The 15,724-nt window shown below is 47.3% G+C and overlaps 2 protein-coding genes across 3 annotated transcripts in view; one reads left to right on the plus strand and one right to left on the minus strand.

Annotated features, from left to right (window-relative positions):
- Positions 1 to 965: 965 nt before the first annotated feature.
- On the plus strand, positions 966 to 4,749 carry LOC128104629 (tubulin beta-2A chain). Its single transcript, XM_052729557.1, has 4 exons — positions 966 to 1,109; positions 2,330 to 2,438; positions 2,741 to 2,851; positions 3,499 to 4,749. The coding sequence occupies exons 1-4, from the start codon at positions 1,053 to 1,055 to the stop codon at positions 4,557 to 4,559; spliced, it is 1,338 nt and encodes a 445-aa protein (XP_052585517.1). The 5' UTR covers positions 966 to 1,052; the 3' UTR covers positions 4,560 to 4,749.
- A 174-nt stretch (positions 4,750 to 4,923) lies between these two features.
- Bphl (biphenyl hydrolase like) overlaps positions 4,924 to 15,724 on the minus strand; it is a 34,272-nt gene continuing 23,471 nt past the window's right edge. Inside the window, exons 6-7 of one of the 2 annotated variants that reach the window (XM_052729565.1) lie at positions 13,887 to 14,010; positions 4,924 to 5,320 (exon numbers count right to left, since the gene is read on the minus strand). In XM_052729565.1, coding sequence (XP_052585525.1) covers positions 5,233 to 5,320; positions 13,887 to 14,010 — 212 coding nt within the window. In that variant the 3' untranslated portion in view covers positions 4,924 to 5,232. Of the gene's footprint in view, positions 5,321 to 5,341; positions 6,030 to 13,886; positions 14,011 to 15,724 lie in introns of those variants that run through there. The other variant, XM_052729566.1, reaches the window with a different exon arrangement.

Raw genomic sequence — 15,724 nt, forward strand, 5'->3', positions numbered from 1 at the left:
AGGAAGGGAGCCTGTGTGTTTCAAGAGCTCAGTAGCCACCTGTAGCTAACAGCAACCAAAGTTACCTCGCAGGTGGCCTAAGGTGGAAGGAGCGCACTTGACCTCAGTGCTCTATTAGACCCATCCTTCCCTCTTCCTCACTCCCGTGCTCACATGCGCGCATGGAGAAATTTCGGCATTTAAGAGGCTTTGAGGACCCAAGAGTTCAGAGCAGACATACGACAAATCTGGTTCCGAGCACTTTTCCTCCCCCAGCCCAGCAATCGACCTGTAGAGGCATCCTCTCTGTCCTTGAAAAAGCAGCCCAGCACCTCTCCGGAACACCCCCTCTTCCTCCCAAGCGGTACCCAGTCTGTAGTTTAACTCCCCTCAGTTACCACCCAGACTTGAAAGAGAATGGGGAGGGAGTTCAGTCATCAGCCCAAGTTACTACATACAGGCTGATGGATGGGGAAGGGCAGAGGGGAAGATCAGGTGCCCCGCCCCCTGCGCCTCGTGGGATCAATGACTCCTGGCACTTGATCATTGTGACCTGTTATCAGTGGAGTTCTGATAACAGATTCGGCCAGCTGCACCTGCCCCTGCTCAGACTGACATCTAGTGAAGCATGCATCTTCAGTTCCAAGAGCGAAGCGACTCCTGTCCTGCTACCGGGGAGGCGGGACCCCAATCTCTAGTCCCTGAGTGGTGGGGAGTGGGCGAGATGGGAGAGGAACCATAGTGTGACCCAAAGGTCTCGCCAGTGGCGGAGCACCTCAGGTGGACGCTGAGAGGAAGTCAGCAGGATCAGCCAAGGGACGCAGTAGCGCTAGGACGCTGGATGCAGGGCGAGCACCCCTGCACCTCGCACCGCGCCCCGGCTCCCTCTCGCGGTGCCGCAGTCCCTGCCGCTCCGCCCCCCGGCCCTGCCCCCATAACGTCAGCGCGGCCGGGCGGGTCCCCGGGTATAAAAGGCTGAGCTGGGGGAGGGCGACAGGTCTTTGCGCTCCCCAGCCCTCTGTCTACGCACTGCTCCGAGGGCCAGCGCCTCCACCCCTTCTGCAGCCAGCACCATGCGCGAGATCGTGCACATCCAGGCGGGCCAGTGCGGCAACCAGATCGGCGCTAAGGTGGGCGCGCCCCTGGGGAGGGAGTGGGTGGGGTCGCCCGCTCGGGCGGGGGTCCCAAGGTTGTGAGCCGGGGACTGAGTCGAGCCTAGGGAACCCAGAGGAGCCCGGGCCAGTGACGCATTCTGCCGCTGGCTACTGGGCGGGCCAGGTCCTGAAAGCCGTTCAACCTGCCACGATGAGCGTGACAAGGTGTCTTAAATCAAGGTCCATTACATTGCTTTGGGACACAACCCTTCTGCGGGATGCAGGTGACATTCCTCTGGGTTTTTTCGTCTCTGAAATTTGGGTCGGGGGTCACTGTCACATGTGTTGAGAACCTCATGTCAAATGTAATTTGTATTATTATTTTTTTTTTTGCCTGTCATATGAATGAAAAAAATGCAGTGTCATTGGGTTGACAGATGTTACAGAGGCGTCTCTTTGGGCCAACAGACGAGGGTGTTAGACGAATTCCCTTACAAGTGCTCCTCTAGACTTTACATAAAATGCACTGGTCGTCTTTCTCCTCTGTGAGACGGCAGGTGACTGCACAGAATTGGGGCTGTGAGACCCGACTGCAGCCTGGAGGCAGCAGTGGGCATTCGACATGGGTGTGGGCAGGCGCCTGTACAAGGACGTGGTCTCTTTCAACACCGCCATATTGCCCACCCAACCTCCCCACCCCCTTTCCTGCTGCCAAGTCACAATGGAGGCTGTATCCTCAGGATGGCCAGCTTTTTCCAGGGCTGACAGGCGCCCCTTGTAGGATTGTGCTGCCCATCCCGAACATTCCTTGCCCGAGGTTAATACCCGAAAGCCAATATGTAGGTCAGTGGTATAAAACCGGGCTGTTGAAAGCTGCCATGAAGTCTGTGCCAGGAGTCATTGATCCCATGAGGCGCAGGGGGCGGGGCACCTGATCTTCCCTTCTGCCCTTCCCCATCCATCAGCCTGTATGTAGTAACATTCAACCCTGTCTGGAGTGAGAGAATTGCTGCCTCTGCAGTTCTGACAGGGGATCTGCTGTGCCCACTTCCTTCTCCAGGCTCCTCCCAGCCCTGCATCTGTGGTCATAATATGGCCGATGATGCACTCACTGCGCATTTCCAAGACCCTCTGCGGCAGCTGATGCCCAAACACATAGGGGTCAGCAGCTCTCTAGGCTCTTGCCTGCTGTCTGACCAAGGCCTTTCTGGGTGACAGTTAGGATCCTAAGCATGATGTGAATCTCTGCATTTCAGTTTTGGGAGGTGATAAGCGATGAGCATGGCATCGACCCCACTGGCAGTTACCATGGTGACAGCGATTTGCAGCTGGAGAGAATCAATGTGTACTACAATGAAGCTGCTGGTAAGGGTTTGGATGTCAGCCTTGCTTTCCATACTGTGGCAGAGGAAGTGGCCTAGGAGCATGCAAACAACAAGGAAATGCTTTTTGCATCTCATTTAAAATGTCAACTGCAAAAATTAAATTAATAAATTAATTAATTAAATAAATAAGAGCACTTTGTAGCTCCCGAAGACTTCTGCATGCTTCACGTCTCCATTTTCTTTTTCTTCCTTTGTCTCAATGCTGGGATTTCTGTAATGAATTATGCTGCTACATCTATCTCCTTGCCAAGCCCAGTTGTAAGTCAGCTCTTGTCCCCACAGGCAACAAATATGTACCTCGGGCCATCCTGGTGGACCTGGAGCCGGGCACCATGGACTCAGTGAGGTCAGGACCCTTTGGCCAGATCTTCAGGCCAGACAACTTTGTTTTTGGTAAGTCGTCATGCTCCATGAGAGCTGGCCAAATGACTCACCCCTTCCCAGCAGCCATGGGCTTTATAGTTCTGTGTGCAGTGCCCAGCTGAGCCTGTGTCCACAGACCACAAGTCCTGACCTCACCTATGCAGCTGACAATATCATGTCTGTTCACTCCTGACAGCTCAGAGGAGAGTGTGGGCCTGTAGGGGCTGTTAAAGGCCTCCATGAGGAGCAGCCTCTAGGGGGAGGGGTGGAGAGGATGAAAGTCTTCAAAGAGGGCATCACAGGCTGCAGGTGATTTCAAAGGACCAGTGATGCCAGGTAACCACTTCAGTGACCAAGGTGTAGACCAAGTGCTTAGAGCTGCCTTGCCCTGCCTCTTTAATTATACCTAATTAAGAGTATTTACAGAATGTTCCCTATGTTTAATTTTAGACGCTATTGAGTATTGATAAAATGTGTCCGCTTCAACCTGATTCTTACTTTATTATGATCCCCAGGGTTTTTGAGGTCCTTGATACATTGACAATATTTCCTTCCCATAATACAGTGTATACAAAAGACTACTGAATGTTTTCTAAGGCCAGTTTTTCCTTTTCTTCATAGTCCAATGACATCATCCTGACTTCCTAAGTGTCTAATGTTCTCTTTCTCTCTTGCAGGCCAGAGTGGTGCAGGAAATAACTGGGCCAAGGGCCACTACACAGAGGGTGCTGAGCTGGTGGACTCTGTCCTGGATGTAGTGAGGAAGGAGTCTGAAAGCTGTGACTGTCTCCAGGGCTTCCAGCTGACCCACTCACTGGGGGGAGGCACTGGCTCAGGCATGGGGACCCTGCTCATCAGCAAGATCCGGGAGGAGTACCCAGACCGCATCATGAACACCTTCAGTGTCATGCCCTCACCCAAGGTCTCTGACACTGTGGTGGAGCCCTATAATGCCACCCTCTCTGTGCACCAGCTGGTAGAGAACACAGATGAAACCTATTCCATTGACAACGAGGCCCTGTATGACATCTGCTTCCGCACCCTCAAGCTGACCACACCCACATATGGCGACCTCAACCACCTGGTGTCAGCCACCATGAGTGGGGTGACCACCTGCCTGCGCTTCCCAGGCCAGCTGAATGCAGACCTGCGCAAGCTGGCTGTGAACATGGTGCCCTTCCCACGCCTGCACTTCTTCATGCCAGGTTTCGCACCTCTGACCAGCAGGGGCAGCCAGCAGTACAGAGCCCTGACGGTGCCTGAGCTCACTCAGCAGATGTTCGACTCCAAGAACATGATGGCCGCCTGTGACCCGCGCCATGGCCGCTACCTGACCGTGGCCGCCATCTTCCGTGGCCGCATGTCCATGAAGGAAGTGGATGAGCAGATGCTCAACGTGCAGAACAAGAACAGCAGCTACTTCGTGGAGTGGATCCCCAACAACGTGAAGACGGCCGTGTGTGACATCCCTCCTCGAGGCCTCAAGATGTCAGCCACCTTCATTGGCAACAGCACTGCCATCCAGGAGCTGTTTAAGCGCATCTCGGAGCAGTTCACTGCCATGTTTCGGCGCAAGGCCTTCCTGCACTGGTACACGGGTGAAGGCATGGACGAGATGGAGTTCACCGAGGCAGAGAGCAACATGAATGACCTGGTGTCTGAATACCAGCAGTACCAGGATGCCACGGCTGATGAGCAGGGCGAGTTCGAGGAGGAGGAGGGTGAGGATGAGGCTTAAGAACTTGTCAGATACCTTGTGCACCCTTAGTGAACTTCTGTTGTCCTCCAGCATGGTCTTTCTACTTGTAAATTATGGTGCTCAGTTTGCCTCTGTCAGAAATTCACTGTTGACGTAATAGTGTGGACCTCCTTTCAAGATTTCAGTATTGTCTAAGATATCTATACTAATAAAAAGCATGTGTATAATACCTGTGGTCCTTTTCTCCTTGACATTCTTTTTTTTTTTTTTTTAAATGGAAATACAAAGCTTCAGGGGATAATACTGGGGACTTTTGCTTAATATTTTAATTGTTAGCATTCCAGATATCCTATGAATAAAGGACTAAGACAAACCCAGCTTTTGAGTAAATGTGAACACTACAAAGGTTTCGCATAAAATTTATTTGAAAATAAATTATGGTAAAAATTTATTTTTATGACAATGATAAAAACTCATAATTTAATGTTAAAAATGCCAACACTCATTCTTTGCAGCAATTAAAACTATAACCTGATTTGGGTATGCTATTTTTCCTGCTTGCATAGAGTCATATCATGGGGAGTATAGAAAGCCTGGCAGGTGTGTGAACTGAGGAGAAAGGCAAGGAAGGCATTCTGGAGCATCCTGGTAACAGACAAGGACATGATCCTTTAGTACAGCATCACCCAGAATCCAAAGGCTTCCTGTAATTTCATTGTAGGAAGTCTTCTGCCAACTTGTTGAATTCATTTGCAAAACGTAAATGCAGGTTGTGCTTGCCTTCGGGCATTAGGTGCAACCTAAGAAACAAACCCAGCTTTGGATCAGTGGTACATATTTAAAATGCTTCCATTTCGTCAACACTTCATGAGAATCTTTCAGAACTATATCAGCTTCCCATGAATGTGAATGCCAGGGTGAACTCCTTAAGGAAATTCTGACCACCCCAGAATTAGACCATACAGCCATCACTGAACAGTGACAATATGTTTGGGATTGCATCAGGTAACAAACATGGTTTGACTCGAAAACAGTGGAGAAGGTGACCTGGTAATTACTTTAAAAATCCATTGTTAACAAATGTGTTTTTAAATTGGGGAAATGATTTTATTGGAGAAATGATTACAAAAATAACAGGGATGATAGTGACTGACTGCAATCCTAACCCTTAAAAGGAAAGATGACAAAAATGAGAAATGGTCAGAATTCACTGAGTTGCACAGATGAGGTTTTTTTTGTTTTTGTTTTGGTATCTGCATAGTGGGCAAGCCTAACAGGAATTCTTAGCCAACAGCAGCCTCCATGCAAGGTTCCAAGCCACCCTGTCGTGTTCAGACTACAGAGCAAGTTAAGCCCGACTACAGCCAGCAGACGGATGGAAAAATGCCTCAGGAATTCGGGGTGGGTAACGGGGTTCATCTGCAGCCATGTGTGCAGAGCTACTTCTGCAGCTGTCACATCGTGTCTTTGGTGGACCCCTCTGTCCTGGAAAGGCTTCTTGCATTTAATCTGATGTGGGTCAAAGAGGAGACTGATTTGCAATTTAAAAAAATACAATTAAAAAATATTCTCTATTAGCTTCTAAAGTAAAGAGATAGAGTTTAAACAGAGCTTTTAGGAGGCAAGCTCAAGTTCAAGCCATGCTGTCTACAGTGACAACTGGGTGTCAGAAAAACTAGACTGGAGCAAAATTCCAATGATGCATTCTGTGCTTCTCTGGTCTTTCAGCAGCAGTACTGATGATGGCTCTTAGCAACTCAGCAGGCAATTGGGAGGACTCTGGGGCGGGGGGGGGGGGGGGGGGGGACGGAGGCAGTCACCCTCAGAAGACGCTGGGCCTCCTGCAACTCAGCTATGCCAATGGCCGGGGTGGGAGGACCAAGAAAATTAAGTGAAAAGGAAATATATACTGAGGGTATCTTTTAGATGCAGCTGCAAGATTAATAATGCTATTAATAATAACCAGAATCTGTTAAGTTTAAAAGGTGCTTCTTAGAAGGGATGAGTTATACTAGTCCCAAAGATGATCCAGCTGCACACACAGGCGTGGGCTGCAGGGATGCTCAAAGCTGCAGTTTTTAGGATACAGAAAAGACTGTTTCCCAGGATGCTGGGGTAACAGAAGGATAAGTGTAGGTCAAACTGCAACCATTTATCTGAATTAAGCTGGGTTCAGAGGCCAAGAAACCCTGACCTAACCATCCAGCAGTACATCTAGAGATAGCCAACTCAGCTGTCATCTGTTCCGCCCTGTTTCTACAATTTCCCTGTTCCCAAGGAGGACAGGAAGAGGCCAGCTGTGAATCCCCCACCCCCACTTTCTTTTAGCTATACAGTGAAGCCTAAAGTCTTTCTACAACATCTCTAGATCTTGGGAAAACAAACATAAGATTCTTTATATTAAAAATATGAGAGAACTACTCTAGATGCCAGGTGGGTGCTTTAGTGGATGCTTGGATGGACAATGGGTGGGTGAATGAGTAGATGGGTAGGTGGATAGATAAATGGATGGACGGATGGATAGGCTGATGAAAGTATGGAGAAAATTGTTCGCCTTGATGCCTTTCCAAGTTCTTAGTGTAAATCCTCCCTTCACTCTCTGTGGAACCTGCTGTGAATCCTCATGGGAACAGGACCAGAATAGCCAGGCATAAACACTTGGCCAGGCAGCCGCTCTGCTGCTGACCCAGTTCTTACCCAGACAACAAAAGGGTGCACATGCCTCAATGAGTGGCTTTCAAACAATCACGTTCTCCAGGAAAATCAGTGGGAAGCACACGTGCTATTAATCCCAGCACTAGGAAGGCTGAGATGGAAAGTGAGATGGCTGGGCGGAGAAAAGCATATAAGGCTTGATAAGACAGGAACTAAAGACCCTTTCGGCTGAGGACTCAGAGACATTGACTCAGAGGATTCGTGGAGTTGGCGAGGTGAGAAATGGCTGAGGCTTGTCCCTTTGTCTCTCTGGTCTTTCAGCATTTACTCCAATACCTGGCTCCGGGTTTTTATTATAAGACCACTTAGGATTCGTGCAACATCGTGAAGGAGCCCTATAGGTTTAAAGTTCCTATTTGCAAGGGAGGGGTCCTACAGCATGTGGCATCTTTGGAAAGTCTAGATCTCTTGGGAAGAAGCTGTGAAATTTGGGGTAAACCTGGTGGTCATCTCAGCTCTGCTGATCCAGCCCCTCTCAGTCATGGTGGCATGAGACGCTGATCTCACTGGCACCATTTTGTCTCCAGTCTCACTATTTTCAGCTTTCAAACAAAACTGTGAGAGCTGTCCACTAGTGACAAGGCCATAATGAATGTGCTCTAGCCTCTTTACTCTGAATGAATGTGACAAAATCCTCAATATGTTCTGAACCAATAAATCAGCCAGGAGGACTGTATGCACCTCTGCTTTCTCTGGAAACCAAAAGAGCAGCTGATTCTTTGTGAGGGGCTCTTGTCCATCATGAAACGGGACAGCAACAGGCTACTCAGACCTTTTCCTCATCCTTCAATGGCAGACCTCCAAAGCCATGCAAACCTGGCTGCCCATAACAGAAACAGAATGTCTTCTTTTATTGATCATGCTTTTGAGAAAGTCCTAAGGAAAAGGCAAAGATGTGAGAACTACAAACTCCTTCCTACTAGTGAAGCTAGAAGGTACCACGTCCCAGACATTACCCTACTAGACGTTCGGGGGTTGGGGGCAGACATCTCAAGGGAGGTTTCTTTTCTTAAATCTTATAATCATGTCTCACTCATGGGAAAGAAATTAAATCATTGTGGTGCGGGGGTGGGGGGCCAGGAAGGGCACGCCCCCCATGGAGCACTTCCACCAGGTCTGGTGTGTGGAGGACAATGCTTTCCCAAACCTGCTGAGACACCAGGGATCCAGCAGGGGCCTACCAACTGCAGTGAGAGATGGACATAAACTGAGGGGGTCATCAGCAGGTGAAGGGCTTTATGGAGGCAGCATGGCCTCAGCACCAGCAGTTACACCCTCACCCAGAACCACCATTTTTCCCCTGGGGTAGTAATGGTACCCCTGAGATTATCATGGGGACCAAAAGAAAGGATGCATCCACAGGCACCAGGCTGTAGGCATTTCATTGATGTCTGCTATTGGTAAGTCCTTAGGAAGGTTCTAACTAAGCACAGCAAATTAATGAATATTCTGACTGGAGAAGCACAATTTATTGGTTGACATAAAATCTCCAACTAGAAGATTTTTTTTTTCTCTTAAGAAAAGTTTTGCGCCGGGCGGTGGTGGCGCACGCCTTTAATCCCAGCACTTGGGAGGCAGAGCCAGGCGGATCTCTGTGAGTTCGAGGCCAGCCTGGGCTACCAAGTGAGTTCCAGGAGAGGCGCAAAGCTACACAGAGAAACCCTGTCTCGAAAAACCAAAAAAAAAAAAAAAAAAAAAAAAAAAAAAAAAAAAAAAAAAAAAAAAAAAAAGAAAAGTTTTGCAAAAAAAAAAAAAAAAAAAGTGTTTAAGATTTGCCTGGAAAGGGTCAGACTTTGCTCGTTTTGAATGGAAAAGGTCTCAGCCTAGTAAGTGCTAGTGACTTCTATTTGGAGCTAACCCTGTGGCCACAGGGGAGCCTAGCTGACTGCTTTCCTCTGCTAAGCTTCTCCAGGGTAGGAATCACCTGGGCATGAAGTGGGAGCTCCCAAGATGTGGTATAAAAGTACAGGCCGCAGTGGGTGCCGTCCATCAGCCTCCCCCTCCCCGGGCCCCTGGTCTTGCTTTGCTATAAGACTGAGAAAAGGAATTCAGTTGCTATTGTGAACCGATTTCACCATCATGTTCCAATTCACACTGTTCCAGTAGGCCAAGACATTTTACATTGGTGGCTAGACTTGTCGAGCCAAGGAAGCCCCAGAAAGAGGCCTTCCCTCCCTTCAGTGACCCAGACAAGAACACAATAACTAGCCACCACCTACCTAGATGACCATTTCTGCCCCTCACCTCTACTCTGTTAACATATTCTCCAGGAAAGTCACCCAAGCCCAAGAACCCTGTGAAGGGGAGCATGTGCCTGTCAAGCCTTCCCCACAGACATGGTTAATTTCACATATCAGTTTGACTGGATCTCAGGGTGCCCAGATATTTGGTCAGAAATTATTGCGGCTATTCTTGAGTGTGTTTGGGAATGACATTAAGACCTGAATCCATAAGACCAATTACCTCCCTAATGTGAGTGGAGCTGGTTCAATCTGTTGAAAGTCAGGTTGAGTTTTATTATTATTATTATTATTATTATTATTATTATTATTATTATTATCTTGCACCCACAATTTACATACCAGAAAACAAGCTAGCGATGTCACTTGCAATGCTCAAGGGTGCACAGTCAAATAACCCTCCAGTGCTCTTAATCTCAAGGCCACAAATGCCACTCAGCATCCTTTCATTTCCAGACAGGACTCCCTTGGCTTTTCCTCTTGGTTGACACAAACCTGCAATGTCGCTCTGTACACACTGACTTTACCCCATTCTCTCCCACTTGCCTGGCTCCCAAGCCTGACTCACCATGCAGCTGGGCCACTACAGACTCTGCCCTCTGGGTGCTCTCTGCTCCTGTTTGTACACAAGCTTTTTGCCTTTGCCCTTCCTTCCTCCTCCCTCCCCCGACATGCACAGAGCCTGTAAGATGTGTTAGGTTATATCCTGAGAGAGTTATTCTATAGGATAAAAATGAAATCACATGCTGAGAGCTGTTTTAAAAGGTATGAATAAGGAGACATGCGGCCATGGGGTAAGGAGGCTTCCCTGAGCGGGAGATATTGAGCCATGACCTGAAATGCAGACTCCGGCTTCTGTTAATTCCTGAGATCTGAAGCCTTCTCAAAAACACTTTCATGGAATGAACTGCTCTCCCAACCCCAATCACATGCTGAAATCTCAGCATCTTTAAAGAAGTGACTTAGTTCAAAATGTGGCCATATCCTGATCCATTATGACTACTGTCCTTATAAGGAAAGCCAATTGGGTCACAGGATCAGAGAAAAGACCGTCTATGAGCTGGGGAGAGAGGACTCGGAAGAGACTTTCTCTGTCAACATCTCTAGAACTGAGAGAAGATGGATGTTTGTGTTGTAATGGGGTGATGTCTTCATTAAGCTACCACATGTTGACAGTCTTGAGGCTGAGGGTGTTGCTTAGTGGCAGAATGCATATTTAGCATGTGTGAGGCCCTGACCTCACCCTCAGCAATGCAGAAAAAAAATTAATAAAATACTCTAAATAAAAATGCACCGAATGGATCTATATTGCCAAACACTACATTTTAGCCTTACCTACCTTAAATATGTTCAGAACACTTACAGCCTACAGTTGTGCAAAATCATGTCCAGTGGCAGGGGCCCTGAGTTATAATAAAGTGTTGAGAATGTCATGTCGTTTAGTGAACTCTGAACTGAACATGGAGAGCTGGTGGCTGCATGGGGGATGCTCTGACATTACTGCAGAGTTGAAAGTCTTTCTTAGAAGACAGCTAAGGCAGGAACTCTCAAACTTTGTTGTGGTAGTCAAGCTAGCTGGGCCACAGCACAGTGACTTGACCTAGCTGTGAAGTCACAGCTTCTCCAGTCAGTCTAGCTCCGTTGCCTCCCAGAGCAGTCTTCACACCAGCTCTAGAGTAAGATGGGTACCAATTAGCGCTCGACAAGATTTCTCGGATGGCTGCTGGGGCTGCTGTAGGCTTTGTAATGGGGATTGTCCCCCCAGAGGCTGGCAGACAAGCCAGGCGGGAAGTCCTTCAGCCAGGAGGGAGAGTCCTTCTGGCTACACGGGAGCCCTGAAACTAGGATCAGGGTACGAGGACTCCAAAGACAGGGTCTGTTCACCTTACTGCTGCAATCAGAACAGCTCTGACTGTGGGTTTTATACAAGAGTTTCAGTGGGAGAAATGCAGCTGCCTAAAACTAAAAAGTTAAAACAAAGGCCTCCCTGCTTTTAAGAGACTATGATTCCTCTCCTATGAAGAGAGAAAAGAGAAAGAAAGGAGACAGATTAGCAAAGCTGGAGGCTGGTCTCCTTCCAAGGAGGTAAAAGCAGCATGGTGTGACTCATATACAGTAAGGGCTTCTTGGCAAAATCCTGTGGGGACAGACTATGCCTTTAAGTGTAGTTAAAGATGTGCCTGGCAAGGTGTGCAGCTGTCCTGCCTCAGAAGGCCTGGTGCAGATGCACAGCAGGGATTTGCAGCTCTAGGAATCCAGTTTCCTTCTGGGGGCTCCCAAAGAAGCCAGCCATGGTCTTGCAGGTACCCAACCAACATAAAGTGCTTTTTTAGCAAAAGGAGTGGGAAACATAGACCGGTTTTAGAGAACTGTTGCTAATAACATTTTACCTCCAACCCGTGAGTTCCAATGAATACTGTTATGAGAAAATGATTTCCACCAAATGTACAGGAAGGGCACATTTTCCTCCACTATTGATGTATTCTGTTGCTAGGAGATAGGTTTGGAACAGAATTCCTAGGCTAAACTTTCTCACAGACAGACATTTAGTGAGCCTGGCTCCTTAAGGGAAGCCTCTGCATTTATCATGAGGGTCAGTGTGTAAAAACCAGTCATTTCTGAAGCAGAAGACAGTTAGCTGGGCCACCCAGCATGGGCTGTGTCATTATGACATTCATGAGAGACATTTGTGCTGTGGTGAAAAAGTTCTGTTTAGGAAAACATAGAACTTGTCATTTACTAACTAAATAGCTTAAAACACTGTTTGACATCGACCAGCCTTGAAATCTCATCTAAAAATGGAACTACTTTTCCAAAGTCTGTAGTGAAGTATAATTAGATATCTTATGTAAAATATCTTTAAAATACAAAATTCTACATGGAAATACCACATTGCATACTCTAAATGTATAAAATTAAAATAAAACAGAGACTGAGATGAACAGAAAACATCTGGGAGATTAATAAGAAAATAAACTATTTGGATTTTGTGCCACAACCATGGCTTAGTATTATTATAATTTTATAAAAGTCAGGTTTGAAAACGCCTTATTTACTATGAACTTCTAGTTTACTCACAGTGTAATTTTAATCTAACTTCTACCTTCATTCTCCACTTACTTTACAACCTTCCCAAAGTGCTTGCTATTCCTGATCATGTTCTCACGCTTGTTTAACTCATGGCTGAACTGCTACAGAAGGACTAGGTAGGATGAAGAATGTCCTTTCAATGTAAAGAATTACACACACACACACACACACACACACACACACACACACACACACACACTTCATATATAGGGAGATACATGAATTACTATGAAATTGTATTTTGCTGTGGAATAAGAAACACTCCCTCCCCTTACTTCCAAGTCCCCAGAGAAGCCCACTGTTAAGAATCACTGAAAAGACTCTCTCACAGTCATTGGAGCAGCTTGGGTACCAGCTTTCTCCACTTGGCTTCAGGGACTTTGAGGACAGGGACCTGAGCTAGGTGCTCAGTTTGCTAAGCAGTACTGGCCCTCCACAGGCATCAAAATCAGGTGCATGGAGGGGCTGAGTACATATTTAAGATGGATACAACTTGTAGAGCTCACAATATAATTTTAGTGACAAAAAGGCTTCAGAGTTAAATATAGAATATAACTATATCCATGTGGGTGGCTAGCAAAGGACAATTTGCTTTCTTGGTTTGGTTTTATGGGTGTTTTTTATTGTTATTGTTTTTAAATGAGATAAAAATCCCAAGGTATATTGAATTGTTACCAATGGTGTTACAAATCTAAAGTGTTTCTCTTGTTACAGAGCTCTGCTCTGGGATGATCCTTCTGTATGCTATGAATATGTATTACTCTCATTGGTTAATAATAAAGCTGTTTGGCCTATGGCAAGGCAGGATAAAGTTAGGCAGGACAATCAAACAGGGATGAAAGAGGGTGGAATTGGAAGAGATGCATGTGAGCTGCCCAGGAAGCAAGATGCAGAGGACTGGTAAAGCAGAGGACTGGTAAAGCCATGGGCCACGTGGCAACATATAGATGAACAGAAATGAGTTAACTGAAATGTAAAAGCTACTTAATAATAAGCCTGAGCTATTGGCTGAGCATTTTGTAATTAATATAAGCTTTTGTATGTTCATTTGGGACTAGGAGGTCGGGACAGAAAAGTTCCACCTCTGTTCACAGTCTCAGTGCCCAGGAACATATGGCCTCACTGTGCTCAAAAACATTTACCTGAGTCCCTCTGCTGAGGATCTCCAGGGCCCAGAGCTCAGGTCCTCTGTGCCCAGTGGCACTCTCTTTCCAAATGAGGAGCATGCACCCTGACCCCCACTTCTCCCACTTCTTTCCTTCCTATGGCTCCTCTCACTTCCTCGGAGGCTTTCAGGCGACGAGGCTGTGACGAGACTCACCGTGACCCTTTCACATGCTCGTGAAGGAAGTCAGCGTGAAAACGGGGGACCAATGGGTCCTTCTCCCCGTGCACGATGAGGGTTGGGCACCGGACCAGGGGCAGCAAGTGCCGACAGATGTTACCTGAGGGAAAAGAGCACAGGGAATCCCCTTAGCACAGTCTCTCCGCAGGGAAGAAGCAGAACTCTGCAGAGACGCACTGCTAGATTTCGGTCCTCAATGCTTCCCAAAGGCACCAATGGCTTGGTCCCCAGAGAGGTGCCATTAGCAAGTGGTGAAAGCCTCAGGGTGTGGCCTTGTGAGACATCCTTCTCTATGGGGACATGCACCTGAGGGGACTGTGGAACCCTAGCCTACTCTCTGTTCCCTTTTCACTCTCTGACTTGGGATGTGACCAGCTTTGCTCCACCAAGTGCTCCCCGTACCTTACCATAGACACAAAACAACGAGAGCGCTTGCTTTCTCATGACTGGGAACCTCCAGAACTCAAGTCAAGGTAAGCCTTTTCAGGGGTTTGGCAATCCGCTGACACACGAGTCCCTCTGCATCGTGGCTTCCCTGTCAGGGGAAGCTAGTTCGACCTGGGGTTCCTTTCAGTTTTAACATTCTCAGTCTTCCCTCTTCTATTTCTGTGCTCTGCTTGCTTGTTGTGATGCTCTACTAGTAAATAAACAGCTTTTCCTGATTTGAATTCATTATTCATGTAAACTGGTAGAAAAATCAAATAAGCAAACAAATAAAAAAAAACTTCACAAGTCTTATATTATAAAGAGGCCGCCTGTCAGTCATGTTGATGATGCCTGGCGTTTGAAACCTCCTTTGAGGTTGTGTCTCAATGACTGAAGGCCTAGCCAGTCCTCAGGATGCAGAGACTTCACCGTGAAGTTAGCCTGTACACAGGACACAAGTTACTCTTCAGTGCTTATGCTTTAGGGACACCCCGAGTCCCACACCTTGGTGGCTCCTAGCCAGGTAGAGCTTCAGTCTCCAACAGCAGTAATCACAGTTGCCTGTGGCTATTGTGAGGTTACACATATGGTCAGCAGTATTGAAGGTTCTGGTATCCATGCAACTAGCTCCTTCCTCCACTGCCCTCCCATCTCTGCCTGTTCCAAAAGGATGGTGCTATATAACTGAGCAGGCTGAGAGCCAGTGCGTATGGCACTGCCCACCAGACACCAAGCCCCCGCCCTTCTTTCCAGCTGGTGATTGCTCTCCGCCAAGGGAGCGTGACCCATCGACCGGAGAAGCACTGCTTTGAACAGCACACACTTGCCAGCTGTGTGGGGTGATGCTGATGAAGGCCAGCCCTACAACTGCCTGCTGTATATGGTAATGCAGGCTAGGGAAATGCTTACAGCACTTGCATTTTTTTTTTTTAAATTTTGAGACAGGATCTCGCTGTGTATTTCTGGATGGACTGGAACTTACTATGTAGAGCAGACTGGCCTCAAACTCACAGAGTCATCTGTCTCTGCCTCCCAAGTGCTGTGATTAATGGCACATGCCACCATGCCAGGCTAGCTCTTACATTTTAACTCATTCAACATTGACAAACATTTGTAAATTAGGTGCTTTTTTAAAAATCACAGTAGTAGCATTTTCATAATAACTGTTCATAGCACCCTACCATAGCTGAATGTATATTACCTCACTTAATCTCCTCAAAACTTAATGAGGTATGTATTAGTATACTCTCCAGAAATCAAGTCACTGCCCAAAGCCATTCTGACAGCAAGCCAAGACCTCAAATTCAGGCCCTGATGACTCCACAGCTGTGCAATCACCCATGCTGGACCAAGTATCTGTAAACCTGAGCACACAGCCATGAACAAAA

Source organism: Peromyscus californicus, unplaced genomic scaffold (assembly GCF_007827085.1).
Source record: "Peromyscus californicus insignis strain IS unplaced genomic scaffold, ASM782708v3 Scaffold_8__1_contigs__length_139910024, whole genome shotgun sequence".
NCBI lineage: Eukaryota > Metazoa > Chordata > Mammalia > Rodentia > Cricetidae > Peromyscus > Peromyscus californicus.